The 14,456-nt window shown below is 36.3% G+C and overlaps 2 protein-coding genes across 6 annotated transcripts in view; one reads left to right on the top strand and one right to left on the bottom strand.

Moving 5' to 3' along the window:
• The window catches only part of LOC148878638 (P-loop containing nucleoside triphosphate hydrolases superfamily protein), a 47,435-nt gene extending 41,844 nt beyond the window's left edge, over positions 1-5,591 (bottom strand). For 2 of the 4 annotated variants that reach the window (XM_088957694.1, XM_088957676.1), the window contains exons 1-4: positions 5,103-5,591; positions 4,716-4,994; positions 4,397-4,581; positions 4,128-4,322 (exon numbers count right to left, since the gene is read on the bottom strand). In XM_088957694.1, the coding sequence (XP_088813820.1) occupies positions 4,128-4,322; positions 4,397-4,581; positions 4,716-4,994; positions 5,103-5,271 (828 nt within the window). In that variant the 5' untranslated portion in view covers positions 5,272-5,591. Of the gene's footprint in view, positions 1-4,127; positions 4,323-4,396; positions 4,585-4,715; positions 4,995-5,102 lie in introns of all 4 variants that reach the window. The other 2 variants (XM_088957665.1, XM_088957685.1) reach the window with 2 other exon arrangements.
• LOC148878639 (LOW protein: ammonium transporter 1-like protein) lies at positions 5,545-10,680 on the top strand. 2 transcript variants are annotated; one of them, XM_088957706.1, is made up of 9 exons: positions 5,545-5,760; positions 5,861-5,920; positions 6,032-6,079; positions 6,997-7,129; positions 7,217-7,293; positions 9,905-10,003; positions 10,092-10,162; positions 10,271-10,361; positions 10,452-10,680. In XM_088957706.1, exons 1-9 carry the CDS (start codon positions 5,545-5,547, stop codon positions 10,560-10,562), a joined length of 906 nt encoding a protein of 301 aa, XP_088813832.1. In that variant the 3' UTR covers positions 10,563-10,680. The 2 variants fall into 2 exon arrangements, with proteins under 2 accessions (XP_088813832.1, XP_088813842.1); XM_088957716.1 differs by having other exon boundaries at positions 10,516-10,680.
• The last annotated feature ends 3,776 nt before the right edge of the window (positions 10,681-14,456 follow it).

Here is a 14,456-nt window from a genome sequence, read left to right on the forward strand (position 1 = left end):
GGGCCAGTTCTATATCTGATAGGAGATCTACCACAGGTGATTGCACTTTTCTTGGGGGTAATCTGGTGACGTGGAAAAGCAAGAAGCAGACAATTGTGGCAAAAAGCAGTGCAGAGGCAGAATATAGAGCTATGGCACATACTACTTGTGAATTAGTTTGGCTAAGGAACCTTCTACAGAAGATGGGATACACTGTTGATACTTCGATAAATCTCTACTGTGACAATCAGGCTGTAGTTCATATTTCCTCTAATCCGGTGTTTCATGAGAGAACCAAGCACATAGAGGTTGACTGTCACTTTGTTAGAGAGAAGGTGCTGAGTGGAGTGATAGACACTGCATATGTCAACACAGGGAACCAATGGGCAAATTTGTTTACTAAAGGATTGAGTCGGGGTAGAGTGGACTACAAATGTAACGAGCTGGGATTATATGATATATACTCTCCAACTTGAGGGGGAGTGTTAGTGTCGAGTATGTAGGGGTGTTTCTATCTTTGTGCTTATGGTTAGGTGCTGATGTGTAAGTTTATGTTAGATCTGATGTCCCTAACTTAAGTAGGGACACATGTGACTTTTCCACAATATTTTAGTAATATAAAACAGATTTGGCCGAATGGGAGGGTTGATTTTTCTCTCATTCGAGCAAGACCTTTTCCTCCTCATCCTCTCTTCTACTCTTCTCCTTTCTCTCTTTCTCTCTTTCTCTCCTCTTTTTTCCTTGACTGTTATCAGTCTAACAAGCAAGCTGAACTCTAATACAAATAACCAGTATGATGTTAAACATCTTTCATTCTTAAGTCTATGAGTCACCTTTGTACTAAGCCCCTTGAGGCAAGCCCAAACAAGCCCATGTTAAGGTCTTAAATTCTTATCACCAGAGCTCTGAGCACCCCTATTTGCTAATATTGTTCATCCATTCATCCTAAAATAGATTTTAAAAATATAATTAAAATAATAAAATCACTTTTATAGGAATCAAGAATTTTAAGGCCTTAACATGGACTTGTTTAGGCTTGCCTCAAGAGGCTTGTACCCATTCCAACTGCTAGGCTTAAAAAAGAGTAAAATGCACAAAACACGAAAAGTCACACACCTAGGGTGAAGCACAAGGCACACTAAGCACAAACCTTTTGAAAGTGTTGCACCTGGGGAGGCCTAGGCGAGGCATATACCTTAAAATGTGCTTGCCTGTGCACATATTAAATCACTGGACCTCCCCCAAGTGATCATCCTCAACACCCTCCATCAAAACCTAATGCCCAACCTCCTCACCCATCTTATCCCCATCAGCCCCTTTCTCAACAATTTCGGTCTCAAAACCTTCCTGCTCCTCCTCTTCTCTTTCTTCATCCCTTTAATTGCCCTTTGAACCTCCTTTTGTGCCAAAACACCCACAATCTCTCCCCCTACCACTCCTTCCAATCTTTTTACATGCTCTTCCCTTCCATATGTTGATGCTGACCCATTTCCTTTCCTGTTTCCATCAGCAACCTGTTGCAAATCATTACCTTCAATAGAAACCTATATCTCATCCAAAACTTTCACTGCTTCACTACCAACCTTATTTCCACCACTTCCTTGACACCCATCTGAAACACTCTCATCCACATCATACCAACGTCCTTATGCCTCACAAATGGAGGCCTATCTTTATCATTATAAATAAATTTTGTTCCTCTCCACAGTTCACAGAAAACTGTCTGCAATGCCCTACGGGTATTCAAACACCTCGTTTACTCGACTGTTATCCACCACCTCCCCTGATGCATTTGCCTCCATCTTCGAAAAAGACAAAGATAGACCCACATTTAGGTCTATGAGTTGTCCTACTTCATTTGACATCACGTGCTCCATAAAGGAGTCATGTGACTCAACAAAATTGGGCCTAAAACACCTTGGCCCAGCACCACTAACAATTTTATTAGTGGGGTCAAGCACCCCATATTCCATGGGCTTGATTGTCAGTCCATTATTTGTCCATACACCATCACCTTAGCCTCCCCCATGTGACCACTTGAGTTACCTCACACCAAAACTTGAATTGCCAGTTCACATGAATCTGGTCAGTTTGCGCCCAATTCATCTTCTTGAATGCTCGGTTTTCCCTCTTCATGCACATTAAAACCAATATCCAAATGATTAATTGCACCATTTGTTAATGCCTAAGCAAAAGTCCTGTGGTCCTGCCACACACCAGCCCAACTCCTTTTTCTAGGCATCAAAATACTTCCTCTTATCTCCCCTCTTTTAATGTTTCCAATTTTTTTTACCCAAATTTAAGAGAATTCGTTTGTGTTTCTGACAAAAAACAAATTGAGAAAATTCTACTAACATTTGAACCACCCAACCTCATATTGCCACATAGAATTTCTTCTTCCATCTTTTCATCTTCTTCTCTACGAGCTTCCTTCCACAAAGAAGACTAAATGGAGGACATCAGCCATAAAGAATAGAGCAAACCACCTGCAAGCACCTCAACCTTCCTCAGAATGTCACCTGGCCTTACTCCATTTAACATCAGAGCAGTGGAGCAAATCAAATTGGAAAATGCCTCCAGCTTTCCACCATAGACAGAAACAACTGATTCAAACACCTCTTTCTTCTAGAGATGAAATGGCAACTCAATAATCCGTACACTGAACCATCTTCCATATAAAAAAGTTTGAATTTGATAATGGGCACCATCTGGACACCATAACAATACCAAAATCAGACTGAACAACCAACTACCTCTATGTAGCAAGCAAAAACAGCAGAAACAGGGTCACAAAGGCACCAGGCCAATCCCTTGAGTTTGTGAGGTTGCAAGCTTGTTTTAGGAAGTGAAACCAGACTTACAACATGTATGAAGAGGGAAAAGAGAGAGAAGAGAGAGGTAGAAGAGAAAGGAGATGGAATAATTTTGGGAAAACAAAATTCAAATTAAGAAAAAGAAAGCACCAAAAGGGAATTTGAAGCATAGTACATGGCATGTATTCTGTTATTGGGGAGCTAAGATATTTTATCTCCCCTCTTGTATCCATATTCCCTCTTTTCTCTTAATTTAATGAAGCTGGTGTTATTGATCAAATAAAAAGCATAGTACATAGCATATATGGGGCTAGCTACATGTATCCTGTTTCACCACACCATTCTGTTCAATGCTATATCCATTGTTAAATTACTAATGTGTAAATCATTTCTAATACTACCCATGTCCTTTTTGGTCCATCTGTACCCCTTCTAGCCCCTTCAACTTGCAACAGATCATCTTCCTATGGATGTTGTCAATAGGGTTGGCAATGGGGAGGGTTTTATAAATTCTAGATCCTCTCCGCCTCCCCAATCCCTATCCTTCCAAAACCTAAAGTAGGTTGGATTTTCAGAACCCAAACCCTCCCCACACATGCAAATTCAAAACCCTACCCTCCCCACATTTGAGGGTGGGGCAGGTCAGGTTCAGAATCCATATCTAATTAGAATACATAAGTCCATATGCCTTACAACAACAAAATCAACATCCAACACTAGGGGTGCAACTGCCCCAAATCAAGCCAAACTTCAGCATGTCTTGGCTCAGTTCAACTAAATATTTGATAACATTGATGTCAGCTCGAAAGGTCAACAAACTAATATTTTTATATTTCATAACTATATATATATATATATATATATATATATATATATATATATATATATATATATGTGTGTGTGTGTGTGTGTGTGTGTGTGTGGATATACATAACCGGGCTCACAAGTATTCGAGCCAGGCATTTTACTGGTTGAATACAAGTTCAAATCAAGACTAATCAAGCCCAAGCCCAAACAGTTCATTAGAGTTCGATTCAATTGTACCCCTATGCATAATGTTAAGTTCAGTTCATAAGGCATAAAACCTGAGACAGAAACCAATAGGGGTAGAGGAGGCTTGGGTTTAGTCTAAAACCATACCCTACCTGTACCTGTACATGGTTGTAAAATCCTAAAACCTGTCCCCAACCCAAAATCCATTTTCCAAAAAAACGCCTGTCAGGGCAGGTAGGGATGACTACCCCCCAGGTAGGGTGCAAATTGCAATGTAGTGTCAAATGTATTCATGCTCTTTCACTTGAATAATGAAAACAAGTAATAGACCATTACAAATACCTGCAAAGCAAGCTCCCTTGTAGGAGTCACAATGAGAGCCCGAAGAGGACTTCCCTGAGCACCTTTCTCTACTGCATTTCCATTCTCAGAAAGCTTTTTAGCAGCTTTTTCCCTTTCTTCAAGAAGACGTTGCAAAATGGGCAGCCCGAAGGCAAGCGTCTTCCCAGATCCCGTCTCTGAAGCACCAATGACATCCTAACAAAATAATTTGTATGAATTAACAACGGATTGGAAGTCTTAGCTACTCAATACAATTAGTGGAAACCAACCTTTCCTTGGTGAGCAGCAAGAGGAATACAAGCCTTCTGTATGGGAGTGGGCTCCTTGAATCCAAGCCTGTATATCGATTTCATGATCAAAGGATGGAGCCTCAACTCATTCCACACATAAAATTCAGCATCATCAACAACTGAATCTCCTTGAACATCTTCACTGGCATTATTGCCTGGTTCTTCTGCTGGAATAGAAGAAAAATTTTACCATATTGGCACCAATTGCAACGAATTTTTAATACAAAATCCAATGCACAAGTTTTCAGTATGAAGAACCAACTAAACATGATAAACCAAATAAATAAAACTAACAAACCGGAAAGCTGTTCCCCGTCCTTCTTGTTCTCTGTTTTCTTCTTCTTCGCTTTCCTCTTCTTCTTCTTAGTTTTCTTCTTTGCTTTCCCCTCATCCTCGGCATTCTCCTCACTAAAATCTTCAGAATCATCACCAGAAACACCATCCGCTGTCTTTCTCTTCCGCTTCCTTGATTTGGAAGAACTAAAAGGTTCTTTTGCCGCTTCTTTTTCATCTTTTCCAGGTTCAGGAATCACAAAACCGTACTCGGATTCGTCAATCTCTTCAAGCGAAAGAAAACCTGCATTAATCCATTCCAAAAATGACAAGATGAAAAACATGAAACCCAGAAAACAAAAACCCTAATTTCTACAGATACAGAGACTAAATGAAATTGACAAGCATGGACCTCCTTCGAGGTTGTTGGTTCCGCCGAAAATAGCAAAAGGATCCTCCACGGGAAGAGATTCGTTCCATGGCAATGCACTCAGACGCTCTACTTCTGGGTTCTTTGCTGTTTTCTTTTTAGGTTTCTTCTTTGATGATTGAGAACGAGAAGCAGCAGCTGTGTCGGCCATCTCTGTGAGAGTGAAGAATGGAGCACACTTTGGCGGCAGTTACGTCCTCCGTATGACTATTTGTTGCTCTAATTCTACGCCGGTCCAAGGCTTTTAGACCAACTTGGGTAAACCATCCTGGTCCAGATATACAAAATAAATAAATAAATAAATACAAATAAAAATAATAAATATCTCTGGTTGTGGTGGATTTTCCTTTTCCTCCTGGAACTTGGAAGCAAAGCAATTTCTGAAAATCTAGCTTTCAGTGGCATTGAGCTCTGACAAGTGACAATGGCTTCTCTTCGCTTGCATCTTGTCTCCAATCTCCATTCCAGTCCAACGCTCTTATTTCAGAGAAATCCCCATCAAATCCCCTCCCTGCATTTCCCTCTCAAACCTTGCCAGAAGGTTTCCCGCCAAAAGAGATGCTTGACCGTTTCGTTTGCACTCACAGAATCAGATTCCCCCAAATCAATTGAGACCCTATCCCTCCTCCAAGATCTTGCAGTACTTATCAGACTCCTTGTCTTAATTAACATTGATTGCCTTGGGCTATGGCCTCAAACTTTCGATTCAGTTAGTAAGTAGTAACTGTTGTTGCCTGCAGGATAGTTTTACTCTTCCTCCTGATTACTTGGCACGGCTCCCTCGCGATCTTCGTCTCGATGTATGTAAGCGCTTCACGATATGTCCCTTTCCTAATAATAAAATTATAAGTAGGTTAAATTTTTAGCTGTGATTGAAAGAGTTTTGGCAATGTTGTCGGGATTCATCAAAGCTGAATGACGCCGCTTTTGATCTTGCTAACGGGCCGGTCATCGATGAGGTTAGTGATACTTTTATACATCAATCAATTAATGTTACAGTTAGCATTCAAGAATTTTCTTTAGGCTCCGTTTGGGAAGAGTGCAAATACAAGGTTTACAAATACAGTATAGTTTGGGAAGAGTGAAAATACAGATATGTACTGTGCAAAACCTTGTATACAATGTTTCTAAGTCTTGTATTTGTACGCTTCCCAGACTGAGCCTCTTATATAGGTTCTTCGCTGTAGCCTGTTATAGGGGTTGAAACAGATACATTGCCTAGGTGCCAGGTCCTGTCCATGACAAATACTGCAAGCCTGATCCTGACTATGCGATTGAGTCATTTCCATATTTAACGAAATGGGATTGTTTATGCTAATCATGATATTATGAACCAAATGCAGTAGTTGTAGGAAGCAGATACTACCAAATCCATTAGAAGAGATAAGGAGCTCATCGTAGATATTTGTGAACTTGGTATCATCTGCCCATCATTGTGATATATTCCCCCCAAGGAATCCAAGCTACAGTGCCCATGACCACTGTTAAGAAATTATTTCCATTATGATCTTTGTCAATAAATGTCCAGTTTCCACCAGGCTCAGTTTGGAAGGAGCACAAATACAAATATGTAGAGTGCAAAACCCTATATTTTGTATTATTTATATGTATTTGTACTCTTTCCAAACTGAGCCCTAAGGGTTTGGTAATTTGCATGCAACCTTAATGTGGTTTTATTGACTTTTATCTCATAGTTTTTTGCTATTTGGTCCAAATGAAAACTATTAGGTGATCTGTAATCCAACTGCTTAACATCTGAACCTAATTGAATATCTCACAATTCATTTAAATATTTTTCTTACATGTGTAGGCATTACTTGGTGAGTTATGATACCTGAAACCTTCAAACAACTTATGCTTATATTATCGTTTTCAGTGTGGTCAAGAGCTAGGAGAAACACTGTTGAACCTATCACGAGCATGGGAACTAGCTGATACATCAACTTCCTGTAGTTTAGCAAGCAAGCTTCCCTCATTGGAGGGTTCTTTAACAAACAATGCCAAATCAGGTAAAATTAGAATATATGCTTATGACTTCATCCTTATTTTCTTGTATATCTTTTGGACAGCAATGTTATTTTGTTCTTCCGGTGCAGCATTTGGAAAACGCTTGGTATCTGCTGGAAGGAGATTTGAATCCATGGGACTGTATGGTCAAGGAGAGTTACAAAGGGTAATATCAAAAAGAAATTGTGTCTGTCCTATGAATAATGTTCTTCTTGATTTAATCAACTTACATTTGCAATTATCCATAAAAACTGATGATGCTTTTCTTATTTATTTGCTGTTGATTTGTAAAGAAATCAACTTTTGTACTTTGAGTAATTAACTTGTATGGGATAAATAGAATAAAAAATGTTATGAAACATTGAAACTAATCTGTTGATAGTTCAAAGTGATCTTTTTTCTCTTTCTTTAATTTTTAGTGCACAAAGTATACTTTAGTCATATCATAGGGAGATTGTATAATTGAATATTGTTAAAGATCCATATATGGAACTATTTTCTCCTGCACTGCTATGAGAAGGAAAACTATTACATGAAGCGTTTGGGAAACAAAAGTATCTGCTTCTTGTGTTACTACCATGCAATACATATTTTTCTTCTTGTACCTTCTTACTCAAGTAATAAATTAGCCAATTGATTTGTCTCCAAGTATCTCACTAGAGCAAAAAAGAGTATTTTATTCATTCGTTTTGAGCAAGAATATAAACAATTTGGCATCAAGAACAGTAAAACAGTTTAGCCGAGACCTTAGCTAAACAAGGGGTCTATAGGGCACAGCTCTGGGCTTCAATCTAATGTATAGAACATATGTTATGAGATGTTAGGCATATTGTACATAATATTATTTTTACTGAAACTAATAAAAGTTGAACAGTTACCTATCAAAAAACAATTATATTTTTGTAAAGAAAAAACAATTGGGATCCATTTTGTTGCTGCTAATAAGAGATGCAGATAAATTCGCTATCAATGGCTCCTTCAACAAATGAACTACAAGAATACTAGTGCTGATAATAGGAAGCATAATAATACTAGTAAGTAGTCACAAACTAAACCACCACTTAGTGTCATTCAGCAACATCCTGTTCATTTTTTATTTGATCAAATACAATGTCAGGAATAAGAGGGGCTCTGTTTTGAGTTTTTCTATTTATTTTTATTATACGTCTGCTTACTAACCATATGATATTTTGGTATCCAAGAATAGCAATCTGAAGTGTTTGAGAACCTGTCGCATTTCCCATTGGAAAACCCTTTTACTTTTTTCCTAATTTCTTGGTCTTGGTACAATTTATTATTTGATTTGGATCTCATGTCTAGGATTGGTTTAGCTGCAATGGAGTTGACAGTAAAGCTTCTTTCACCAATACAACTCCCGTCGAGTTAAAACATGTTACTTGTTGTCATTTAGTACATTGATATGCATAGAGAATACATGTATACATACTATCAGATTTACACAAGTAGATGACCATGACCTAACCTTCAGAGAAGCTACTCCAGAAATAAGCTGTAGTTAGTAACCAGTGTTTTCAACCCGTCATTGACCCAGACGGTGAAATAGTTTGAACTGTCACCTGGTCCTGATTCCAGGTCTGGTTTTCCTCAAACCTGACTTTTGACCACAAACCATTGACTTGGTCAACAACCATCAGACCCGGACGGTTGAACTGTTGACTCATTCAATCCTGTCACGGGTCATGAGTTACACACTAAAATTTCCGGAGGCCATAACTTTGTGCTTGGTTGTTTGACTGGGTGATCTTTCTATTGATTTGGGGTAACTGTTCAAGATTATGCATCCCAAGGCACCTTGCGCCGCTATTTTTCACCAAAAAAACTTGTTTGCCTCAAATCCCAATTTTTAACATTTTTTTACAATTCAAAAATTAAAAACTGGAATAAAAAATATGAAGTAAACATAAAGCAATACTTATATACATGTAAGATATAATTATAAATTATTTATTGATAAAATACATATATATATATATATGTATTATTACATATGTGCTGATGTGTCACAGTCTGACCCATTCAACCCAGACAGTTGAACCAGTGACCCGTGACCTAGAGGCAAAAATGGTTTGGCCTCCAGTCGGTTTTTAAAACATTGGTAATAACTAGAATTGTGGAAAGTTTCTTACCCTCTTGGTCCTTGGAGAAGTCCACTTCTGGTGAATGTTATGATTGTGGCAATTTGGATGTCATCATTCTGCTATACAATGCAAAATGACCTACTTATTATTTATGCCTGTCCCTTCCAACTTTCCCTTATCACCTAATGTAATTAAACTTATTTGATACCTATCTTCAAGGTACATATGAAAAACAATTGTAATTAAAGGCCATGTAGATTGCTTAGGTTGGAAATCCCTTCAAAGACAGTAATTGTGTTCTTCATGACTATGGACTGTCTTAAATAGTTAAATTAGTAGGATGTGTTTGGATTTTCTCTGTGTTTGGAATCCAAGCAGCCAAAGGAATTACCTGACTTTTTGCTGTAAAAGGTTCTTCTTCATTTGCTTCAGGAGAATTACCTGCTTAATATGTACAATATGTTCTTTAATATAAAATAAAATGCATTAAAACAAAAGAGGGCATCTCTTGGGGGTAGGGAATGGTAACTGGAAGCAAACAAAGAACATGATGCAACTTAAATCAGGTAAAACCAATGGCATTTTGGATTCCAAGGGACCAGATATAGTGTTAAAATATCATCATTCCCCTTCAACTTAGTTATAAGCAATGATTTGGCTCGTTTGGAAACACTGCAGATTGCTAAATCAATGATCAAGGCTGGAAAGCTATTGTTAGCAAGCCCAGTAACGACAGTTACCAATGAAGAACCCAAAAAAGAAAGTCGAACTTTGAAAGTAAGCTTGGAAATGAATCTTAAATCCTTTATTGCACGTTGCCCTCAAAGTTCAAGCTGACATAATGTTTTATTCCAACCAATTGCAGTTTGGAGAATTACAGGTTGAGATAACTTCAGATAAAGCCAACATTGGGGCAGCAATTGGTTTTGTTTTTGGGTAACCATCCTCTTTTGTATTATAAATCTTCATGTGTACTTCTCAGAGGAATATGGATTTGTGGTAATAGCCAGATTGTGTTAATTGCCTCCAAACTTTTAATCTTAGGATTCTCTCATGGGGACTAACCCAAGGCATCCAAAACATCCCAGAAAGCTCACTACAATATGCAAATGATAATGCATTGCTGCTGGCCAAGGTGCTTGTTTCTTTTTCAACACTTTTTATCTCTTTCATATTGCCTTGTACATCAATGTTGATGCATAAAACAATATGGCATTATATGCAGTCACTGAGGGGAGCGCTACTGGCACTTGGCTACTCATCAACATTCTTGTCTGTTTTTGCCTCAGTAGGACTTTTACTACTTGGGAGACGGCTGAAATCCAAACAACAGTGAAGTTTCAAGAGAATCATTAGCCTCAATCATATTTGTAATGATGATGCATCTACATAATTGTGTATAACAGAAAGAAGCCAGTAAAAAGTTGCATCATTGAAGATTACGAGTTGCAACACATGCATATGCCTAATCCTTTTCATGTTTTGATTGGTGAGCTGAAATAGAATGCAACTGGGTTGGTATGAGAAAGAAAAGGATCAAGTGAAAAGTGGTAGGGAGCCCTGGAGGGGGAATATGTTGCAATGACCACTGCTACTTACAATACTATGGCATGCACTAATAAGCAACTAAACATGTACATATAATGTGTACGTTAAATTCATGGGGAGATCTCAATATACGGCTGGATGTGTGCTCTCAGCATGTTTGCATGCTTTTTGGTTTCAGGCTTTCAGCAGATCAATTGATGATGTCCATCATTCATTTAATGAGAAGGGAGTGCTACTGAAACTCCCATTGCACCAATTCAACCATTTCAAAGACAGATGGGAACCAAGGGCAAAACAGCAGAACCCTAGTTTATTGTCCATTTGGTGAATGCATTGACCCAAAAAATAAAAACTCAGGTGGGCAAGTTTCCTTTGTTTCCTTTTAGCAGGTAGGTGATGCATCTGTTGAGAGCATCGTGCCATAGAGTTGAAGTCAGACGATGTAATGGAACAAGATATAAGAGATGGTAGCGTAGCCTGGTTTAGGAAATTAACATCATCTCCTCTCCCCGCCCAATCCTTTTGTGACAATAGTTACCAGATCCACAGCTTGGTTTGATGGATGCTCAATGCACTGGCCCCACGTGTAGTTTGGTTTGAAAATCTAATTAACCACATCTAATTCAACATTAATGCTCAATTAATGACTGATTTGTTTGATAGCTAAATTTACAATGTTCTGAACTGCTAGGGTGATGCCATTTTTAATTCAGCAGTTCTATCACTGATAATGTATAACAATGGATTTTCTGACAGAACATCTCTCTTGATAGAGCACAATGGTCTTAGAATAAAGACGGAGTTGAGTTGAGTTGAGCTGAGATGGATCTTCTATCATTCATTTGAAAGAAAGTAAAGGCCATTTTGTATTGAAATCAGAAAGGTGGAAGTTGCCGAATTTCATAAGCCAAAATGCATGACTATCTTAATGCATCCTTCCCGGTTGAGTTCGGCTTCAGTCCAGGCACCCTTAGTCAGGGCACCGTTTGCGCATTTGGTGTGAAGGGCTGAAGCATGCGAGGATGTTTCACCCCATTTGTGAAACTCGCCGTTAGTGAACTTAACAACCATCACCGCTAGCAATAAACGACCATCACCAGCGGCGGGATATTCTCACACTTCATTCAATTCTTGGCAACAAGTAATTAATTTCGTTAGTCTCTGCAAATTGTGGTTTTTTATCTGCCCGATTGTTTATGCATAATAATATCTCAAATTCTCAATTTGGTTTTGTTTACTAGGTGGTCGGAAATCGTGAAGCAGCTCCCTGGACAAACTGATAATGAAATTAAAATTTTCTGGAACACCCGCCTAAAGAAGAAGCTGATGAAGATGGGTATCAATCCGATCACCCACCAACCTCAAACTAACTTCTTCATGGACCAACCCCATCTGTTACATCGGGCTACTACTCCACCAGAAGCTTATGAGTTGGGTAAGCTTCAGTATTTTCAACGCCTCCTCCAAACGGCAGCTTTGTTGATGGCAAACTCTTCCATCAATTCCATGAACAACCTAGTACTGAATTCAGTCTTGAATGAAAATCCTGTTTTAGGTTCATCACAACTCAACAATCTCACCCGATTTTCTGTTGGAATTGCATCTCAAGCTTTGCCTTCTTCAATCCTTTCCTCTCGTTTGCTTGCAGATATGCAGCTGCCACCTTTGAACAATGTGATGGACCGAGGAGAAAGCAGCCAACAATCACCATGTATTCATCCTCCCTCTCTTTCATCACCCCCACCCAAGGTTCAAAGTATCGGAAACACTATGCGTACCGTAAAGGCAAATTTAAGAGATGTATCGGGATATACCTTGGATACGCATGGATACGAACGAAAAATTAAGCTATGCATGGAAACACATGGAAATGCTATAAATACTCCAATAAATCATAAATAAACAACAATATCACTAAATATAAGACATAAATGGGCTATTTATGCATAAAAATAACATGTTTTAGTGGGTTTTATGACAAAAACATATTGTAATCAATATACAGGAATAAAAACATACTATTTAATAAAGTACTTAATTCAATTCCAATGTGTTTGCTTGTTTTATTCTAAAAATTAAATTAAAATTAAGAAAAGTAAATATGAAATAGCAAAATTAAACTGATTTATGGACATAATAGATCAAGTAATTATTTTGCATGTTTCATTCTAATTTTCTAAAAACTAAATAATTATTTATTTTTATTCAAATAATTATTTTGGATATTTTATTCTAAATATTAAATCAAAATTAAGAAAAGTAAATATGTAACAGAAAAATTGAATGGCTTTATGGACATATTTTCTAAAACTGAATAATTATTTATTTTTATTCAAATAATAATTTTGGATGTTTTATTCTAAATATTAAATTAAAATTAAGAAAAGTAAATATGTAGCAGAAAAATTAAATGGATTTATGAACATAATATATCAAGTAATTATTTTGCATGTTTCATTCTAATTTTCTAAGAACTGAATAATTATTTATTTTTATTCAAAAAATTATTTTGAATGTTTAATTCTAAATATTAAATTATAATTAAGAAAAGTAAATATGTAACGGAAAAATTGAATATGGACATAATATATCAAGTAATTATTTTTTATGTTTCATTCTAATTCTCTAAAAACTGAAAAGTTATTTATTTTTATTCAAACAATTATTTTGCTTGTTTTATTCTAAAAATTAAATTAAAATTAGGAAAAGTAAATATGTAACAGAAAATTTGAGTGGATTTATGGACATAAAAGATCAAAAAATTATTTTGCATGTTTCAATATAATTTTCTAAAAACTAAATAATTATTTTTTATGTTTTATTCTAAATTTTAAATTAAAATTAGGAAAAGTAAATATGTAACAGAAAAAATGAATGAATTTGATCTATAGACATGGTAGATCATCCATAGATCTACAACATACTCAGCCTATAGGTTAAATTACATAAAATTAAAGATATTATAAACATTTTTTCCAAAAATTTAAAAAATATATAAAAAATCAATTATTTATAAAATAATTCAATTGATCTATGGGCATGGTAGATCACCCATAGATCTACAACATACTCAACCTATAGGGTTAGATCATATAAATTTAAAGAAATTATATATATATATATATATATATATATATATATATATATATATTATTCTGAAAATAAAGTAAAAAAATCCAATTGATCTATGGACATGGTAGATCATCCATAGATCTACAACATACTCGGCCTATAGGGTTAGATCACATAAAGTTAAAGAAATTAAAACTATATATATTTTATTTATTCCAAAAATTTAAAAAAACAATCATTTAGAAAAAAAAAATCAATTGATCTATGGACATGGTAGATCATTCATAAATCTACAACATAATCAATTTCTAGAGGTAGATCAAAAGAAAAACCTAAAAATTTCATTTTTTTCAGATTTTTATTATTTTGAAAGTTCTTTAAATATTCACAAAGATTTACATATAACAGCAAAATAAATGGGATTTTTCATACAAGAATAGTAGATCAATATACATAAAGATGTTTTCAAGCATCTAAACTAAAAAGAACCTAAAAACATTGGCTGGAAATGTAAAAAAATTTGAAAAAACATCATATTTTCGCTACTTTTTAAACAACCTTGAAAAACTTGTTGAATATTTCCATTTTGTAGGTGTTTTCATGGGTTTTT

This window comes from Nelumbo lutea, chromosome 1 (genome assembly GCF_056320005.1).
Source record: "Nelumbo lutea isolate HS-2025 chromosome 1, American lotus-T2T, whole genome shotgun sequence".
NCBI lineage: Eukaryota > Viridiplantae > Streptophyta > Magnoliopsida > Proteales > Nelumbonaceae > Nelumbo > Nelumbo lutea.

Excerpts from the sequence above, each read along its gene's own strand:
- LOC148878639 (XM_088957706.1), top strand. The coding sequence starts at position 5,545 with ATGGCTTCTCTTCGCTTGCATCTTGTCTCCAATCTCCATTCCAGTCCA. Across the intron at positions 5,921-6,031 it reads CTCGCGATCTTCGTCTCGAT|CTGAATGACGCCGCTTTTGA; the intron begins GTATGTAAGCGC and ends GATTCATCAAAG. Across the intron at positions 10,004-10,091 it reads AAGAAAGTCGAACTTTGAAA|TTTGGAGAATTACAGGTTGA; the intron begins GTAAGCTTGGAA and ends AACCAATTGCAG.